Source organism: Anolis carolinensis, chromosome 2 (genome assembly GCF_035594765.1).
Source record: "Anolis carolinensis isolate JA03-04 chromosome 2, rAnoCar3.1.pri, whole genome shotgun sequence".
In the NCBI taxonomy this organism is placed as follows: Eukaryota; Metazoa; Chordata; class Lepidosauria; order Squamata; family Dactyloidae; genus Anolis; species Anolis carolinensis.
The window spans coordinates 60,925,412-60,947,401 of NC_085842.1; the positions used below are offsets into that span (position 1 = coordinate 60,925,412).

The 21,990-nt window shown below is 40.4% G+C and overlaps 1 protein-coding gene across 1 annotated transcript in view; it reads right to left on the minus strand.

The window, feature by feature from the left end:
* Positions 1 to 21,990, minus strand: part of LOC100561357 (netrin-4) — a 74,014-nt gene that overhangs the window by 50,135 nt on the left and 1,889 nt on the right. The window contains exon 2 of the mRNA XM_008105306.3: positions 8,511 to 9,052. Coding sequence (XP_008103513.1) covers positions 8,511 to 9,052 — 542 coding nt within the window. The remainder of the gene's footprint in view (positions 1 to 8,510; positions 9,053 to 21,990) is intronic.

Sequence of the window (21,990 nt, forward strand, 5' to 3'; positions counted from 1 at the left end):
AATTCTGTAAACCAACAGCACAGAGATTTCCCCCCCCCCTCTTTACAGTTGGAAACTCTCCCCCACCCACAATTCCCATTTCATTAATATTTTATCTGTAGTAGAGAGGGCCACCATCATTCCATAGAAAATAGCTCAGATTTTTGATTACTTGCCTCTCAATTGTCCCTGTTTTGATTTTCTGTCCCTGATGAAGCTAATTCTGTTGTTACAATCTGATCTCTCAGTCTGGAGTCAGCATGAAAAGATGCGGCCACAACAAAAGCTCCTCTTATCAGGAATTCAAACAGCAAGTCAAGAAAGATGAATGAGTCATGGATTCAGGGTTCTTCTTACGCATGGCCTCACATGGCGGATTATCCTTGGTTCATGGAAAGAGACATTGCAGACCATTCTTAAGATGTCATAAAACTAATGAGAAAGAAATGTGTCTTGCACAAGGAAGCTGCAATCTTTATTTATTTATTTAAATTCTCTCCCACTTTTCTGCTTACATGTCCTAAGCAACTAACTCAAATCATAATTGTGTAAAACAATGGTACTGAACTAATAAACTACTGTTGATATATAAGATTCCTAACAACTTGGGACCAGATTACCCAAGAGGGAATGTCTTAGTCTATGTCGACCTACCTTTCCACTGAAATAAAAGGCCTCCTGATTATTCAGTCCTCTGAAAAGGTATATCTGGCAATAATCGGGCCATTTCCACTGTGGTTCTCTAGCTTTTAAATATGGTCCCATGGGGTTAGCTCAAAATGCTTTAATGCCTCTTCTATTAACCAGCACCCAAGAATGAAAAGACCCCAGTTGGTGCTGGAGAGTGCTTGCATTCTTGTCGACTAGGTATGTACATATCTGCATAGCTGGTAATGACCCACAGCTACCCCTGCTATCTTCCTGGCAGTCATATAGTGCATGCCATGTTGAGATAGCTAGTATATCTCAATGCAGGCAACTTGTGGACATCACAGATTCTCTGGGGATGCCTGCCTTTTTTCATGTGCTCGTCATCACAATATTGTGGTTGTGTGCCGGCAAGCCATTTCCAATTTATGACAACCCTTAAGTGAATTTATCACAGGGGTTTCTTGGCAAGATTTGTTCAGAAGTTTGTCATTGTCTTCTGATGCTATGAGAGTAACTTGCTGACAATCACCCAGTCCACACAGTTTGCCTTTTTTCAGGATTCAACTTCATCATGGCATACTATCGTAAATGTATAACTTAACATATGTTCTGTCCATAGCTTCACCCTTAAGCCTTATTCAGATGAAATACTGCTTTCCTCAAAATGGGGAAAATAAGAGATCTTGCTCACATGAAAGGCCTTGCTCACGTGAAAGAAACTTTTCCATTCAGACATGTTGATTTTTGCACAAGGAAAGCAACAGTGGAGGGAGGCTGGATTAGGAGCGGCTCTGATGGAACACTGAAGTAAGGAAGGTAGATAATCTCTGAAAAGGGATTGAATGAGTGCGTATTTATATGACTATTGGAGATCCTGGTTTTTATTTTTGAAGATCTTACATAGAGTCCAGCTATGTGCAATATGTGCAAAAGACCTACCAAAGAAACACAGGATAGTGATGAACTTAAGAGAACACAGTTCTGACCCTGATGTCTACATGTTAACCAGCTTCTGATATCCCCCCCCCCCGCCCCCCAAAAAACAGCAGGGATAGCAGATAGGCACACTGATAACTACAGTAGTGTCTCACTTAATCCAACATAAATGGGCCAGCAGAACATTGGATAAGTGAAAATGTTAGATAATAAGGAGGGGTTAAGGAAAAGCCTATTAAACATCAAAATATGTTATGATTTTACAAATTATGCACCAAAACATCATGCTTTACAACAAATTGATAGAAAAAGCAGTTCAGTACACAATAACGTTCTGTAATAATTACTTTATCTTTGAATTTAGCACCAAAATTTTGCAATTTATTGAAAAATTGACTACAAAAACATTGACTACTAAAAGGCAAACTGCGTTGGATAATACAGAAACTTGGATAAGTGGAGCTTGGATAAATGAGACTCTACTGTATCTATTAAAGTGGTCTCAAAGTGATATAATGGAAAGGGATAATAGTCATGGCTACAACCTGGGGTTTGTAGTTTGGGAATAATTTTTAATAATCCACTACAAACTACAAACCCAAGGATAAAATATGATATAGCCATGGCAATTAAAGTGGTATCAAAGTGTTTTAATTCTGTAGTGTAAAAGAGCCCCATCACAATGTAAAAGAAGTGCTGTTCAACTTACAGGAGTCAGTTTCATCCTGTCACTCTTAATGATCTATTTGTTATATTTTTAGATGATTTCTGAACTGGGTTGGGAATCAAATTGTGACTGAATGTTTTTGTTTCTTTGTTTTTACACTTCTATTCTGCTTTTCAACCATAGCTGTCCTGAAAGTAGACAGAAATACATTTTAAAAAGAATTCATTTTTTAAATGAACTAGAATTTGGATTTAGTCAGACTTAGACTAAATAAAGAACTTCATAGTGAAGAACCTCAGACTAAACACTTCATACTAAAGGCTGAAGTCATGCTTCAACCATGCTTTCAATATGATTCAATCTTGATCCAGCCCAGCAGTTAAAGCAGAAAAAGCAAATAGTTGTTTAATTCAAAATAGTTGAATCAGGACTCTGAAAAGCAACAATCAAGTATCCATCCTGTCCATATCTTTCAGCATCAATCATCCAATAAAACTGGATGAGATGAGGACCCGGACCGTTTTTCTATAAACTCAAGAGACAAAAATAAACTATTTCTGGAACATGGTCATACAGCTCAAAAGACTCACAGCAACCCAGAAACTCTGTTATTCACGCAGAAATCAAAAACAATGATAGAGCAATTAACCAACCTTCATTCCCAAAGGATTCAGAGAGACTGAGATGTGAAACAATGTGTGTACAATTCCAAATAACTCATCTAAATCATTGCAAGAGTATAATTTCAACTCAGGACTTGTTTTGAAGGCAAAGGAAAAAATATATCTGATCTTCAACATATTTCTAACATATTTTGAAGAGATGAATTGAGTGCTGTCTGAACTGATACACTATGTTTGAGTTAAGAAGGACTTCCACCAAGTATGCCAAGTGTGATGATTACTATATGAAAGGCTCTGAAAATCTGTGGTCCCAAAATAGCTACTTATGTTGCCAAGGCCACTATAAAGATTTTGCGGTATGGATATCTCTCTGGGCACCAGGACTGTGAAGAATCAAGCTCAGTTGAAACACAGACACATGCTGTAGAGTAATTACATTCAGACAGTAATTGCATTTGTTGCCAATCTTGGTCAGATTTGAACTAGTTACCTAGAATGAACTTGGATTTGGACGGGGGGGGGGGGGGAGCTTTTCATCTATTGTTTCTCACAAAGCCTTCTGAATGGCATGGGCAGCATCTGGCACTTAACATTTGTTGAAACAAAGAAGATGTGGCTCTATTATCACCCAGATATGAGATGGCCACGACTCCTGTGTGAGACACTTTGAGCATTCAAAAGAGCTAATGAAGTTTTAAAAAATATTCTCTGTTTTTTAAAAAGAGGGAAGTTGATCAAAATTCGGACAGGAACAGTGCTAACCCTCTCCCCTGGCCCCATTTCTATTTAGTTTTTACAAAAGAAGCAGGAGCTTTGCTAGACATTTATATAATAATGTGAGGATGAGAAATCTATTCAGTATCTGCTGTCCAGCATGTCAGGAAGTACAGAAATAATGCTAGAAAAAACAGAACATATCCCTGGCCAGTTTACAAGTGGGAAAAGAGGAGGAGGCGGCGGCAAAGCAGTATTTTGATGTGATTCATTAACAGAATATGACCTTTTTTGCATAGTGCCAACTATTGACTTGTCCCCTGTCTTGATGTTCTCCCTACAAAACCATCTTTGACTCATTCATCCATAACCACCCCTTGTTCTAAGCCTTTCCTCTGGGGAAGCAGAACCTGGCGGTGCTATCCGTGTGTTTATTCTGCTGGGGTTAACTACTCCCCCCACCCCTGCCTCTGCATTCTATCTCCTCTGGAGCTCAAGTTCAGTGAAATGCTGAACAGACAGCCCTAATCATAACATTTGGGCACTTGCCTTTAGGACTGACTAATCCCTTTACCGATCTTTCCCAGCTGGAAGTTGGAAGAACTAAAGAACTGCAATGAGCTTTCTTTTCCTCGGTGACCAAAGCGGATCTCCCGCTGTTATAGATCCTGTTACTCAATCGGTGGCAGTGCAGTGGAGGCTGGCTTGACCTGTTGAGTTCCTCCAAGTCATAACTATCATGATCATTGCAACTTAAAAATATCTGCTGTGATAAATGGAATGTGTTCCAATCAAAGCAACTGTTGACAGGTCTCTGTGTCCACCTGAGTCTGTGTGGCATGTTGCTCCAGTTATATGAGGACATTGAATGTTGCCTTCGGAAGCCTATGATTTCTACCATGTGGAGTAAGACAGAAAGAGGATGGTAGTGCCACCAGATTCAGAGAAAAATCTGATGACACTCCAATGCACTGTTCACATGCACAGGATAAGGAATCATGGATTTGGAAGGCTCCCAAGGATTGTATAGTTCAATCCCCTGCCAGTGCAAAGAAAAGCATTTTGAACCTGTTTGAAAACCTCTGTGAAAGTCCGCCACTGGAGGTAATCTAACTGACAATATAAGTCTCATCATCATTGGAAGTACAGTAGAGTCTCACTTATCCAACATTCGCTTATCCAATGTTCTGCATTATCCAACGCAGTCGGCCTTTTAATAGTCAATGTTTTTGTAGTCAGTCTTTTCAATACATTGGTGCTAAATTCATAAATACAGTAATTACTACATAACATTACTGTGTATTGAACTGCTTTTTCTGTCAAATTTGTTGTAAAACATGATGTTTTGGTGCTTAATTTGTAAAATCATAATGTAATTTGATGTTTAATAGGCTTTTCCTTAATCCCTCCTTATTATCCAACATATTCACTTATCCAACGTTCTGCTGGCCCGTTTATGTTGGATAAGTGAGACTCTACTGTACTTCTTCATAATGGGAAATGTATGTATATGAGGATCAACTAGCCAATTGTTATAACTATACACAGTATGAAATGTTTACTTGTGGTTTTACATATCTGCATCCAACAAAATATGTCCTCTCTAGTAATTTTCTAGGTCCTCTAGGTGATTCTATGGTATGCACAAGAAACCTGATCACATCTGACTGAAGAACTGGTAAACCTAGCCTGATGATGTCAAATTAACTTATCTTCATAGAAGATAATAGGGTATAGGACAACCTCCCATTTTGGCAGGACCCACAGTTTCACCTACCCACATCCAATAAAGTATGTCATTTCTAGGTTTCCAGGTGATTCTATAGTATGCTTCCACCAGCAATCACCACAAAATAATCTTTGAGGACCTAGGAAATTCCTAGAGAAGATACCTCTCTAGAAGTTTTCTAGGTCCTCCAGGGAGTCTCCACATCAACTTCAGGAAGAAGTCATTAATTTCAATAGGGTTTGCTATTATTCATGGTTTCCTATTCCCATGGTAAATTCAGGAATGTATATTGTATATGAAATTCGATGTAAGTAACTGAATTGTTGTTCACTAGTGTTGTCGCTCCCAGGATTCCTCAACATCTCCCATGAATACATTTTGTCCAAAAATGCACATGTGTGTCATGGGGAAAGTGCATCATTGTGTCAAGCCACATTTTGACTCCAAATACGTTTTATACACAAGAGAGGCTGTTTTTTTTCTAACAGAAAGTGACCTGGAAACTGACTTTCTGATCACTCATGTTGGGAAAAAAGGCATCTCCTTGTTTTAAAACACCTTGAGGACTTTGAAGCATGGCAAAATCTTCCTGCCCCCCACATTCCCCATGAAATGTACTATTGTTTTAAGAGCCTTTTTCTTCAGAGCTGGTGGGGCAGCAGAGTGGGCTGGAGCCCCCATGGGTTTTTGGAGGGCAATGCAGCCCTCTTGCCTCCAAGATTTATTTATCCCTGCTGTAAAGGATTGTGTTGTCAGAGAAGCACATACAAGAAAATGTTTTTACTATGATATCCTACACTTTTATCTGGAGGAGCGGAAGATTGACCCCGGGACCTTTTATGTGAAATGCAAACACTGGAGGCTGCAGCCAAAGATGCCAGATTATGATAGATGGATGCTAGTTCAAATAATATTTATAACATTCATTTCTTCTTTTTAAAAAATGATATTCATGTTCTACTGTTATTATTCAAAATCTGAAACATGTGGGAAACAAACCAACTAAAGAATAAATACAAGTAGTTTCCTTTCTTGACACCAGGCACATTTACTGTCCACAGCTGCTTACATTACAGAAACACAGATGGCTATTGGCCATGAGAATTAGTCTTTACAGATTGACTCAGACTTTTGCCCTACATATGAGTGGTCCTAACATGTGATTGGTTTAGTTTGAAAACAGGAAATATACAGCTTGAAAAAAATCATTGGAATTGCCAAGAGAAGCCCAGAAGGATACAGAGGATGGCCTACTTGTTGTGAGATTGCTGCATTTCGTTGGAAAGTAAACTCAAGTTTATTAGCCAAAACACTGACTGAAAAGTTCAGAGGCCCAGAATCAACCTGGCAGGCAAATGTCGTAGGAATGATGAAAAACCGATGGTCTGGCAAACAATTGCAGGAACAACTGGTGGTGAGCACATTGCAAGATTATAATCCAATAAATTGTGTCATTGTAACAAGGTGACTTAACACTACTGTACAAATAAATGTTGGTCATCACCACCAGATCCAACATGCTAGCAGTGATCTATTAAGCTGCTATGAGTGAAAGGGGCCGTAGAGGCCAGTCAGAAGGAAACCTGAACATGTTGAAAGTGTGTATTGAAGAACTTTTGGATAATTTGGAACACAATCTGTCAAGCTGCTGTTAACATACTTAGTGTAATGTAGCAAATGATTCTTGCTGTCAGGGAGCACACACAGCGTGACTGCTGTACTTGACGTCCACAAGATCCTTCTACAGAGACACACCAATTGAAGCCGTTCTTGGCATAATTGATAGAAGGGCCAGATCTGGAATTTGTAAAAACATAAAGAGACCCTGACAAAATTATTAGTTTCCTATGTGTCTTGAGAGTAGAGAATAACTGTTTTATACAGTAAAACTGCCCACTGAAAAGATTACAAAAGGTATCTGTGACTGTCTGTTTTAAATGCCTATACTTCCTCTAGAAAGAAAATTGAATAATTGGGCTTAAAATGTAACTTTGTGTGCAAAAGAACATATACTGATGTACACCTGGGTTTGTACACCCATCTGTATGCAGCAATGGTAATTATAGAATAATAGAGTTGGAAGAGACCATCTAATCCAACTCCTTGCCATGCAGGAAAAGCACAATCAGAGTACCCCTGATAGATGGCCATCCAGCCCCTGCTTAAAAGCCTCCAAAGAAGGCTCTTACAACACACTCCGAGGCAGAGAGTTTCACCGTTGAACAGCTCATACGTTCAAGAAATTCTTCCTAATGTTCTGGTAGAATCTCCTTTCCAGTAATTTGAACCCATTGTTCCCAGTTCTAGTTTCCAGGGCAGCAGAAAACATGCCTCTTCCTTATGACATCCTTTCACATATGGTATTTATAAATGGTTAGCATGTCTTCTCTCAACCTTTTCTTCTGGAGGCTAAACATACCCAGCTCTTCAATAAAAAAGCTGAAGGATTCTTATGACATATACAAACATGCACATTCATGTTCATGTCATAGGAATAATAAAGCTCATTTATTGATGACTACACATGCCAGTGGTGGCCCCATGAGCATCAACAGAAATGGCAAATGTTTACACATATTTCCATATATCACTCTCAATACAAATTTAGAAATAATTACAAAATGCAATACAGTATGACTCCAGTATCTAGGTCCTTCCTAGGTCCTCCTATGTGATTCTGAGGTATGATTCCATTGGAAACTGATCATAAAGTCATCCTGAAGAACCTATTCTAGTGGTGTTCTATTTAGCATTTTCTAGACCCTTTCGTGTGGTTCTCTGGTATGCTAACACCAGAAGTCATTCATTTCAATAGGGTTTGCTGTTATTCCCATTTCCTTGGTAAGTCCAAGAACATATCCCGCAGAGACTGGTCAGGTGCATGCCTTCACAGCCATTCAAGCATTGGCTATAGACAGACAAACACAAGATTTCATTCTTTCTCCTAGAGTCTTGAATTTAAACTGAGTTGCATTTAATAACCCTACATATGGGACAGGGGGGAGGGGGGGAACAGGACTTCAAGCAAGGAAGTCCCCTAATAGGCCTTCAAATCTAAGACCACCTTCCACAAAGTATGGCCATTGCTAGGGTAAATATTATTCATGGCCAGTTCTTCTGAAGCAGCATTTCACTGTATTATTAAGTATACTTTACAGGTGAATATTGAAATGTTGTCCATACTGTATTTATTGTCGACTTACTGACTTACCTCACCTCTGGTGCAAGGCACCACATCCGAATACCTAGATGTGCACAGAGCTCCCTCTTCAGTGGTGTCATCCGGGAGCCCAAAGGTAGCTGTGCAGTTGACAGAAAAGTATTTGTAAGCCCTCCATGTCTGCCCATAGTCCTGGGATCTCTCCAGCACCATGGCTGCTGGCCGAGGAGACTTGAACACAACAATGACGTGGGTCAAGTAGAACTCTGTTTCGAAGTCTAGCCTGATTTCCTCCCGATGGACACCTTGTGCAGACTGCCACCAAGACGTTGGGTTCACAAAGAAGTCATCCGTCATGGCGTAAGGGAGGTGGGCATTATCAGGCTGGTTGGCATTGCACTTTGTGCACCTGGGTTGTCCACAACCTTGGGAGACTGGGTGCAGGAGATGGCGATCGGGGTAAAAGCAGTACAGTTCTGTGCTGTTTTGTCCACAAGTGGTGAGTGTGGTTGGTGTCCTGCCTGTGGCTAGATTCCCCACAGCAGGGTTGCAGGAATGGCCATCACAACGGAAGGCTTGTAGCTTCATTGAATCTAATGGGAGCAGCAAGAAGACAAAGTTATGGCATATTTGGGATGGAAAAAATATTCTTGTTTTGGGGATTCTCACTGAAATTATCCATTTTCATTTGCCAAGACTTGTTGCAGAATAAAGCACACCTTGCCCTGGAAATGTGTATATATCCAATGCTTTCAGATTATTTTGTGAAAAAATAAATAAATAATAATAATAATAATAATAAACTTTATTTATACCCCGCCACCATCTCCCCAATGGGGACTCGGGGCGGCTTACATGGGGCCATGCCCAGAACAATACAATATAACAAAATATAATAGAACAACAAATCATAGCACATTAAACAACACAATAAAAGAAAATATACACTACATTAAACAAGGTCAAAGAACAATAAAACCAAGGGTGGGCCACATGAACACTAGATTAAAACTCGAGGTGAGAAAGGAAGTAGGAGTAAAAACCACAGAGGACAGGATCATAAAGTGGCGGTGCGATCTGGAGGACAAATATTGAAGGAGAGCAGCAAAAGGAATGTATGAAGTGATTACTCTCCAAAGGCACAACGGAAGAGCACAACGGAAAATGAAATATGTAGGCAGCTTTATAGGCCTACCTAGTCAATTTCAAATAGGGAATTTTAAATTTACGTTCTATTTGAATTTTAATACATATATTCCATGCACAGTGTATTTTAATATATGTATTCTGTGCTGGTGTGTTTTAATGTATTTTATGGAATGTATTTTATGGTGATGTGTTTTAACTGCATTGTGCCCTGCCTCAATCTATGTGGAGAGGCAAATAATAAACTTGAAATTATGATTATTAGATTTAATATAGCAAAAATGTATACAGTTGATAAATACACACAAACAAAAGTCAATGCACGAAGGTATAGCTTAAAAAGATGTGCAAATAAATGGAAAATGTCTACAGATTTGTATGTGAGAAAGAAGATGAACTCTCATAAGCATATAGGAACAAAAAGTAGGACAGAGATCTTGTCTTTTGTACATATAAGTTGGAGATGGAGAAAGACTGCAACACTGTGATGAAGAATGATTTCATATCCTTGGTACGGAATCAATGTTCTGCACAGTTCTGTATCATATTCTCTAAATCTAGATTCCTACAAATTACCTTATTATAATTATTATGCTATCGTCTCACTCAGTTTCTTTTCCTGCTTGCCTTTTGTTCCCCACACATTTTTTAAAAAATATGAAATTGTTTGAAACACTGCATTTTGTACATAAAACAAATAATACAGAAATTTCAAAGGGATCCTGTGATGCTCAGTGTACACAATTCAGTGTGGCTAATGAGCCTTGATACAGGGGGAAAAACTGGAGCAATAAACAATATATTGCAGTACTTTAAACGTTAGTCCACATTTGGTGGTTTGACTTTTGTGGAGCTGATTATTTGCAGATTTGATTTGAAATATTATCTCTAGGAATATTTGGGTCTCCCTATGTGACACTATGGTTAACTTCTGCTGGAATTTGACCACATAATCAAACCTAAAGATTTCTAGAGAGGGGTTTTTTTTTTGGGGGGGGGGGAGTATTTTCTATTTGTAATTTTCCTTATCATGGGGACTCTGTGCCCCTAACCCTGTCAGAGGGCTGATTATGATTGTTATGAACCACAAGAATTATTTAGAAAAATGTATCAATCAGATGCCTTGACATCAGGCAGTAGAGTGACAAACCATACAAGCTCCATTTTGAAATTGGGCCACAGGCTGCATGGCATTAGCTACAATCTCTGGCCTTTTTTAAAAAAGTATTTCTTCTCCAACCCCTGCAATTTATACCATCTAACCTGATGATGATTTCTTCAATAAAAATTTTGCTCAGTTTTCTATGCATGTTGGTGGGACCTACTACAGGCAATACCAAATGGGGCTTTACAGTCTCCATTCCATGGATTTTAGGTTTTCATCCACCTTGTGTGACTGTGGAGCAGAAAAAATAACTCAGCATCTGTATACTTGCCCACAATGCCCTGCCTCATGCACAGAGGAAGAACTGTTTAAAGCGACAGGCAATGCAGTAACTGTTGTCCATTTTTGATCTAAAATTATTTAGCTGCTTGTGCTCCCTTTATTTTTATCAGTTTTAAACTTATTTATTTATGCAATGCTTTTGACACTAAATAAATAAGCAGTCTGTGAGAAGCAGGTACCAGCAGGGGGAGCCAATTCAACTGGTTACTTGGAGCACATCAGCTCTAAGGCACAGATGGAGATGTAACACTTTTCTGTATCAGGCATTAACAGACCGACCTCATCCTCAAAGAAAATGATGAAGCCACACCTTCACCCCCAGAGGAAAGTCCATACTATGTAATGAAACTGCAAAGATCCTAAACCAATCTCTGGTGAAAGGTCAAGGCCTTTGCAATTCCCTATGAGACACACTCTCCCAGCCTCAGAGGAGGGCAAAGGCACTCTGAATAAACCTTGTCATGAAACCCTTGTGATAAGTTTGGCTTAGGATCACCATCAATCATAAATGGCCTGAAGATCAACAACAACAACAACAACAAGAATCCTATAACTTCTAAGCCTCTGACTCAGTGGATAGAGAGCTTGTCCTGCCATCGCCCTGCAATATACAAGCAGAGATGGAAAATTTGTGGTTCATTTCAGATGCAGTTGGACTGCAACTCCCATCATTCCTAGGACCTCATCACACTAGAGCATGGATCCACTTTAAATCCAGTGTCTATCTCCTGCAGAATTCTGGGGCTTGTAGTTTTGGGAGGGGCCTTTAAACTGCTCAGCCAGGCAGGTCCTGAGCCTCACTAAACTACAAATTCCAAAATTCTGCAGGAGTCAGAAACCCGATTTAAAATGGATCCATGCTCTGGTATGATGAGGCTGTAAGTCAACATAGTGAATGCTGAGGAATACTGGGAACTTTGGAAAGCAGGATTTGGGGCATCATCTGCTACTTTTCCATTTCTTCTAACTATAATGAATCTCTAGAAATGGGAGAGAAAACAGATTCTCACAGCAATGATGGATTGTTATGAGTGACCCCTGTTGTGATTTACAGTAAAGTACAGTAGGCATACCTTGATTTACAAAGGCTCTTGCAGTGAAGGAACTGTTTTATAGGGGCTTTGTATGCTGACCCAGACCCTTTTCTTCCTATGGTTAGCTAGGAAGTTTTGAGCAACATTGGCATTAGGAGGATCATAAAGAAAGACAGACCTTTGGTGCCAGTAATAGGAGTGTGTCCTCAGTGAACAGCATAATAAAGCTTGAGCCAGGAAAGAGTAGGCTTTTATTCTCGCTGATCCTCATGTGCTCACCTACACCAGGCAAATTTTAAAAGCAGCTGCCTCCACAATCCCTTACTGAACATAAAACAAGAGCAAAAGGGGCAGTGGGAAGGAGAAGACAAATAAGCCTGGAAAATAATCTCTTGATACATTTTAGGAAGAAACGTGAGATGATCTTATGAAGATTCAGAAATTTTGTTTACTTACACAAGGCTTACCTGAACCAACTATTGCACTTCATATGCGTGCAGTTTTAATTTTGGATTTGAAAAATTGCCGAAGCATGTTGAACGGTTCTTCTTTCTGGTGCCTATGAAACTCTCCCTAGTTTTTCCATACCTCACAACCTCTGAGGATGCCTGCCATAGATATGGGTGAAACGTCAGGAGAGGATACTTCTGGAACATGGCCACACAGCCCAAAAGACACACAACAACCCTGTGATCCCGGCCATGAAAGCCTTCGACAACACATCTCCCTATTCTTTCCATGTAATTTCTCCTACAAAATTTTCTTTTGAACAAGCAACACCCAGGAATGCATCTACTTCATCAAATGAAGTGTGCCTGTATTTGGGAGCAGCTTAACAAAAGATCTGCTCCTCTTAACAGATGAAACCTGACAGAAATAAGTTTTGATCAACACAGCAACCTAGGGGTGTTGCTATACCTCAAAGTCCTACTCTGATAATATAATGATTTGTGGCGATCTCTTTACGTTTATTGACCACTCTGTGCAACGTGAACTGGAAAGTGGGCTAAAAATAGCAGAATTACATTGTGAGCTACCTTTGGTTCTGATTCTAGATCAGCTTTCTATTATATTTCCTGCCCTGAAGTGATGCTTCCTTTCCTCTGTCACATACACATTTTTTGGATCTGGCTGGTGAGCTTTCTTATATCCTCTGAATTGAGCCACAGCCCCATCTTGACCTCTAGCCGGATGGCACACTGGATGGGACCCAGACTCTCCCAGCTCTTTAGCCATGGGCCATGACATTCTTCTCTGAGAACTGGATCAAGCATAACACATGTCTTAGTTTGAATATACTGCACACAGTCAAGGTTTTTCATTGCCCTGAAGCTATAGCTTTAATTTGAGGAGGAAGGAAATCTTTCATAATGCTGAACTACTTCCTCGATGGAATACGTTTTCAAAGGATATTGTGGAAGCCTCATCCTTTTTGATAATGAAAAAAGTCGCTCATAATACCTTTAAGGTCATGGCAGCAGGTACATCATAGTACTGGTTGGCGGATTCTCGGAGTTACAGTCCTCCAGATTACAATACACTGAGGGACACTTCAGCTCTATGATGCTATAATTTTCCTATAAAAGCTTGTTTTTTTTGGGTAGAGAGAAGGAGGGAACCCGGGTAGCCCTTTCATTTCAAAACCATTTAGGAAACATGTGTAGCCTGGAGTTAAAGAAATATGAACAGAAGTAAAAGAGCTGTAAATATTGTTTCCTTGCACCATGGTCACATATGAAACATACTTCTGTGAACTTCCTTGTGTAGAAGGCTTATTTTGGATCCAACCCAAAAAAAACCTTTGTTTCACTCTGATTTGCAAGTATAATGCTCCTGGATGGAAATGAATTATTGGATACAAAAATGGCAAGAGTAGACAATAGAGCATGTTTGATCCATTCTTTTAAAAGGCAATCAAATGGAAATGTGTGTCTCTGCATGCATGCAAAAGGCTTATTCCTACAGATGAAATGGGGAATGCATTTTCCCTCACCTCCACTTTCCAAACTGCATTCATGGAGCTTTCATGGAAAACTGGGGAACAATATAGTTGGCTTTCTGCTCAGTGGTGATCATGAGGAGGTTTATCTGCTGTGCTCACTAATGCAGCAACATCAATAAATAGTTCCTGCCTGAACTTTAGGAGCAACAGAGTTGAGTAGAGGTCAAGACAAATAAGGGGGGATTGGGGGATAGAGGGTTCAAAATCTTGGTTGATGAAAAGTCTCACATTGGAAGAAATCAATGTGCTAGAGATTGCTTGGCCTCCCAATCAGGGAAGCCATCCATCACTCAGTTATTCCCTTAAATGAAGGGTCATGGCAGCAGGGCACTCTGTGGACTAAAGGTCCAGAGCATGTAGGCAACTGGGGACTTAACCTGAATGCCAAAAGAGGCTCCTTTAATAATTCATGAAAAGGCAATACAATCCAGACGGGAGTGCCTTCTCCTTCGCTCACCTCCCAGGGGGCTGCATGTCACCAGGGCTGAGGAGGGTTTGCTCTTGATGGATGGCTAGTTGCCCAATAATCCATGCCATTCTTCTCTTTATGTATTTATTGCACTGTCCCCGGGGGAGCCGCTCAGTGAGGTGCCTGTTTGTTGGAGGGCTCCTGGCTAACATGATAAGACCATCTGGTGATGAAAGCATGGTTCCATCAAGGATGAATCATACAGCTGGGAAAGCAGCACTGAACAGTCTCTTAGGGGGCCATGACTGAGAATGGAGAATCCCAAAGGGCCACCAAATGGTAACTATAACCTTAGCTGCTTTGTTGTTGTTTTTAAATGATTTGTTATCCTCTTCAGAGATATAGAGAAAAGATACCAAGCTGTAGTCATTGGGAATGAAAGATAGTTACTGAATTCTTCTAGATTCATTTGAGTGGAAAAACAGAATCCTGGAAGCCGAAGATCTTTGCATTTACAAATATGCGCTCAGACTAGAGCTTTGAAATGTTTCTTCATGGACTGCAGCTCCCCACTCTCCCAACTAGGGTTGCAATGGATTCCAGGTGTAGTCTAATAGTGAAAACATTTCCAATACCCACTGATCAATAGGATCAGTAGATATTAGATGATCCACTGGACACTGTTCAGTAATTATCCAGTGGAGGATGATCTAGGTTCTCTTCTTCTGACCCCATAAACTTATGTGCTCTCAAGAATGACAATTTAGGTTCACTATAAGTAGGAAATTACTTGAAGACAAACCAACACCCCAACAAGCAGATATTGATTCTATTAATGGTGGTAAAAGAACCATCCCTCAGCTTTCTATTGGAAAAGAGAACAAGGAATTGACTCTGCCTCCCTAAATCAGCCTGTTTCTCAGGCTCAGCAGAGGATGCTATTCCATCATAAGTGTTGAATTAAGACCAAACTGCTAATCCAGATGGCCTCTGGAGGTGGAAAAGAGAGGGGGGGCTCTTGGATCAATGCTATTTATATATTTTGCAGAGGATGGATTTATATCTGGAAGACCTTCAGAAGAGGCACAGATAAAAATGATCATATGAAGCCTACCATCTACATACTAGCAATAGCCTAATTCAAGAAGGCTGAAGACAAAAGTATGAACACTATTTGGTGAAGGAAGCAAAGCAATGGTGTAAGATCTGATCAGACAACTCTGTGTTTCTATTTTATATCAGTTTCTTGTATGGTCCTGTTTTTATAGGTCAACTGAACCTGCAACTCTGTCTTTAATAAGAACACAATTACTGTGTAAACTCATGTATAAGTCAACTTCACATATAAGCTGAGGGCAGGCTTTGTGGCCAAACAAATAGATTTTGATATGAACTATGGATGTGTCAGGGTTTATTCAGTGGATAGGGGAAAGCACCAAGGCCACCTCAAGAGTCAGCCACTTCTAGGAATTGCTGTCACCATTTTCTGCCCAGGCATTCATAAAAGCCTTTCCCCGTTCTAATCTGAGAGAAGAGGATTCACTTTTTGGATGAAAAGTATGGTACAATATTAAGTCTTATTGAAAAGATTTAATATCTCAGTGTAGAGTGGTGAAAGGTGACAGTTTACTTTGTCCCAGAAGAACCTCTAAAGAAAGCACTGAAGCTCTCTACTCTCTCGGCATTCAATTGAGGAGAAGGACCAAAGAATTGCCATTTTCTAAAGTCATTCCAAAAGACTAGAAGCAGCATCACACCAGAGAGAGTAGAAGGGGTTGGTCCTTTTTCTCTCTCCAAGATTCCCGCATGATCTATTAAGCTCTTGCCTTTTGCCTGTCTACTCAAGAAGGGAAGTCTTCCCTTTTAAAAAAAAAATGTAAGAGTTAAGGTATAGTACAAGTTGAGCATCCTTTAACCAAAATTCTGAAATCTGGACTACTCCAAAATCCAACATTGTCCACATGAATGGCTGAGAAAGCAACACACTTGCTTTCTGATGGTTTAATGTATGCACATTTTGTTTCATACACAATTTTTAAAATATTATGTGGAAAATTACCTTCAGGCTATGTGTATAAGATTTACATGACACATAACTGACTTTCATGTTTAGACTTGGCTCCCTTCTTTAAGATCTCTCATTATGTATTCTGCAAGGTTGTAACACTTTTGGTCCCAAAAATTCTGGTTAAGAGATGCTCACCTGTACTTACATAGATCCAGGTTTTGGGAAAATTTTCTGACAAAAAATAATAGATTTCTACACAAATATGTTCAATAATTTATACTACTGGTGAAATGATGGGAAAAGGAGTTAAAGCAAACTAAATGGGGTCAACTGGTGCTTCCAATCCCCTTCATTTATCATGTCCATGTGTGATTTATGAAAAATGCTGGCAGTTTAGAAGATAGTGATGATGTGGCTATTAGCAGCTATCATTATTTTATCATTTATCACCAATGACATTGCCAGATATTTTTTACCTTTTTACCAATGCTTCAATTTGCTTCTCAACTGTGAATTAAAATAACACCCACACCTTTTAAATTATTTCATAGAATCTTTTAACAATTTCACTCTACAGAGGAGATGAAAAAGAAGAAAGGAGGAGCAGTAGTGTAGCAAGAAATGAGATTAAAGGATCAATCCATTGCTTAGTACAACCAATGGCAAAAAAATAACAGATGGCTCCTAGTCTGTTATTTCAATTGAATGAAGGGAAATAATAATGACTACTGGCAGTGAAGATGTGTAGTTGAAGGCTTTCATGGCCAGAATCACTGGGTTGCTGTGAGCTTTCTGGGCTGTATGGTCATGTTCCAGAAGTATTCTGAAACATGGCCATACAGCCTGGAAAACTTACAGCAATCCGGCAATGAGGGGCATTTAGACCTGAATCCTCACTGAAAGGCATAAATGTAGGGATAGTGTTGTACAAAAGGACAGAAAGCTGGTCATGAATCGGGGCATTTGCATCTCTTTGAAACTTCAAATATGGTATGTTATATGTAGGTTTTCACCTGTGGATCTCTGAGCACCCTCTCTTTGTTGCCATAATTAGATTGCTGGAGTTCCTTAGCAAACAACTCACCACTAATATGGTAGAGTTCAAGATCTCCTTGAGTAAAAGACTTTTACTTGCTATTAGAAAGCTATGGTCCCAGCCCAGTTTACCTGTCCGAACATATGTTCCCCTATGAGACACCTCAGAGCTTAAGATCATCTGGGGAGACCTTGCTCTTGCTTCCGCCTGCCTCGCAAGTGCGGTTGGTGGGGACGAGAGACAGGGCCTTCTCAGTGGTGGCCCCTCAGCTGTGGAACTCCTGCCTAGTGACATCAGATCAGCCCCCTCCCTTCTAGCCTTCAGAAGAAAAATCAAAACTTGGCTCTGGGATCAGGCTTTCAGTGATTAGTATAGTGCAGTAATAGACTTGGAATTATGGATAATCGACGATGGAATGGCCTTGGATTACGATTTTCAGATGATGTGGTTTTAATATTGATTGTAATGTTTTTTAAATGTTTAATATGTATTAATTTTAAATTTAATTGTTTTTAAGTCTCTGTTTATATGTATTGTAAGGCATCTAATGGTTGCCATATGTAAGCCACCATGAGTCCCCTTCAGGGTAGAGAAAGGCGGGGTAGAAATACTGTAAGGTAAATAAATAAATAAATACAAATTATTTTCCAAAATTCATATTACATTTTTACAACAGACCCATAATAATCATTTCAATTCTCTTGCTCAGGAGCCAGGAGGTCTTGGTTTGAAAAAAAAGGCACAGTACAGACCCTTATCATGGGCACCTCTATCCTAGAGGGTCCAATGGAAAAATGCTTTCTCATATTCTCCAAATGTCCCAGTTTGGCAGGGTCAGTCCAATTAATCCTACATTGTCCCATTATTTTCATCTTCTCTCTTCTTCTCCCACTTTTCTCCTTTGTCCTCATTTCAATTACTGCAAACTGAGTTCAAAGTGCTCAATTAACTCTGTACAGCAGGAGTATCAAACTCATTTTCACCAAGGGCCACATCAACCTTATGGTGCTCTTCAAAAAGCCATTTGTAACTGCAAGACGGTATAAACTATGTTGTCCTGGCATTACAAACCTCGCGGGCCACATGAAATGACATGATGGGGTGGATTCGGCCCACAGGCCTTACATTCACATCTTCCTTAGATGGAGGGGGGGGGGGGGAATCTTGGGCTTTCCAATAGGCTCAAGTCGAAGCAAATGGCTGCAACTTCTCCCTCACTAATAGCATTTACCACTTTCCCCACACTGATGTTGCTTGGCCACACATGCCCAAATTTTCACCTTTAAAATGTGAGGAGGGTATACTTTTTTAGATAACAGCTCTCAGAATCCTCCAGTTTTATGATTTCTGGCCAATATGGCTGAAGGATTCTTACAGTGATAGTCCAAAAAAGTAGCTTCCATGTTCTGCAGATGCTCAGCAACATGCTCCCAACACCAGAAGAGGCCCCTTGAAGCAAAGGCAGATCTATCCACTAGTCTCATTGGCTCATTGGCACATACAGACTGCCCCAACAAAGTTACATATAGCATGCTGAGGTCCTGGGTCAATGAATGGAGGTGGGTAAGATCTGTAGGACAGAACTTCATGCTATTAAAATACATTTGTCAGTATTCAAAGGCTGTGTACAGCACCAGAGCCGGTGGGTTGCAATTACCAGAGTCCTTCAGGCAGTGTGGTCACCGTAATAGGCTATGCTTCAGGCAGGCCTGTAGCCAGGATTTTTATTGTGTGTGTGTGTGTGGGGGGGGGGGGGGGCTGAGTCTGATTGAGAGAGGATCTACCTTAGCAAACCTTTTGTATCGTTATCCCAATACCCCCATGCATATGGGATATATTGAGTATGGTGATCGGATCATGATATGAATAAACACGTACCATGTGCCACGTACCCATAAGGCCTTCTCTTGGGCTATCCTGAGAATTTTGGGAGGGGGGGGGCTGAAGCCCCTCAAGCCCCCGCCCCCTCCGGCTACATGCCTGGCTTCAGGGCTCTAGTTTGTCACAGGCTGGACCAGCTCTGAAAAAAAAAAACCTTTCCACAAGGAATCTATAAAACTGTTAGCAATTAGGCCTCCGCCTTCTGTTTTCTTGTAGGGTAGCAAAACAAGACCAAGTGCAAAATAACCACATCTGTATGATGACAGAAATACAAAGTTGAGTTTTTCTGGACAAAAGTAATTTTCAGTGTAACTTTTCTTTGGATAGGACAGAACATTGCAATTTTTTTAAAAAAACATTGGAGCTGCATGTAGTTCATGGACTGCATGTTGCCCACCTTGGCAGAAGAACTGGCCTGGGGTCTCAATTGCCAAGTTCAGTCTGAGGGATCTGTAGGTGTGGTTGGAAAAGTCTCCTACCAGTATGTGGAGCTAAAGGGACCAATAGCCTAAGGTAGTAGTTCTCATCCTGTGGCTCTCCAAGTGGGGAAGAGCCCTGTTGTTTTCAAGTGCAGAAGAGCTGCTTGAAGTCAATCTAGCCCAAACTAGACAACCCCTCCAATACTGTTTTTCTGTCCCTTAATCTCTAGTCTAGATCTGATAGAGAATGCTTGTTATGGCAAAGGGAAAAAAACAGCCGAACTACATGTGCTTGAAGCCTCCAGAAGTGACATCATTAAAAACAATCAAAGTTCTATTTCTGACCTATAAAGACCTATGTGTTTCAGGACTAGATTATCTGAATCACTCCATTCTCCAACATCTGTTTTTTCAGATCTGGAAGGGCCCACCTCTCTGTCCTCACAGATGAGAACATGGGAGAGAGCCTTCTCAGTGGCTGCCCCAAGGCTCTGGAACTCCTTTCCTAGAGAATTTAGACTGGCATCCTCTTAACTAGCTTCCTACAGGCAGTCAAATCCCATTTTGTTTTGGCAAGCTCTTGAGGATTGATTATTGTGGGAGTAGGAGGTGAATGGACCTCCTCCATGATGGAATGAATTGTCAATTTGTTATTTTAACTGGTTTATTTCTGAGATCTACAAAGATACTTGCAGGAACACCTCAGCAAGCGAGAGTCCAAAATTGGCAGGCTAAAACACAGAACCTCAATCTATGGCTGAGACCAGATGAGAGGCTCCCTCCTGGGCACACAGAAGACTGGGTGACATCGAAGGCACTGAACAGGTTGTGTTCTGGCATCACGAGTACAGAACCAATATTCAGAAAATGGGCTACAAAGTTGAGTCTGCGACATGCGAGTGTGGGGAAGAGCAAACCACAGACCACTTACTACAGTACGGTCTGAGCCCTGCCACATGCACAATGGAGGAACTTCTCGCAGCAACACCAGAGGCACTCCAAGTAGCCAGATTCTAGTCAAAGGACATTGAGTATAATGCCAAGTTTTTAACTTTGTGTTTCTAAATACATTACAACTGTACTCTAGGTTTCATTTCTGATACAATAAATAATAAATAAATAATAATAATGGTTTATTTCTTGTATGTTTTTCATTAGTTTTTGAATGCTAAATTGCATTTGTATTGTATTTTTAAAAACTCTAAAATCAGGACAGTAAATAAAGAAAAAACACTCAGAAAATGGGAACTCCAGACATGAATCAATCAGGGCCAGCTAACACCTCCCAACAAAGGATTCCCTCAGGCAGGAAGCAGCCAGATCTTGATGCTGAAAGGCTATTCAATGCTAATCAAGGTAGCCAATTGCAATATTCACACATGCCTCAAACAGACAAGAGTTCTTTTTCCCACCCTGGACATTATTCCACAGATATACAAACCCAACTGACAAGTTTCCAACAGACCTCACAACCTCTGAGGATGCCTGTCATAGATGAAAGGGAAATGTCAGGGGAGAATGCTTCTGCAACATGGCCATACAACCTGGAAAATTCACAGCAACCCAGTGATTCTGGCCAGGGAAAGCCTTCAACAACACATAGGTTATGGTAATTCAAATGGGGTGCAATCAAGGAATGTGTTGCTGTAGACAAAGTTCTTGGTTACTGGGAAAAGAAGTGATAAAGTGGATGAGGAAGAAGTAAATAGAAGTGGAAGTTTTTATTTTCATAGAACCAGAGTTGGAAAAGACCTCATGGGCTATCCAGTCCAACCCCCTATCTAGAAGTAGGAAAATCACATTCAAAGCACCCTCGACAGATAGCCATCCAGCCTCTGCTTAAAGGCCTCCAAAGAAGGAGCCTCCACCACATTCCAGGGCAGAGAGTTCCACTACTGAACAGCTCTCACAGGTAGGAAGTTCTTCCTAATGTTCAGGTGGAATTTCCTTTCCTGTAGTTTGAAGCCGGTGTTCCGCGTCCTAGTTTCCAGGGCAGCAGAAAACAAGCTTGTTCCCTCCTCCCTGTGACTTCCCCTCACATATTTATACATGGCTATCATGTCTCCTCTCAGCCTTCTCTTCTGCAGGCTAAGCATGCCTTTTATGCCTTTTCAGCATGAATATGGACCCCAGACGATCTGGGACAAAA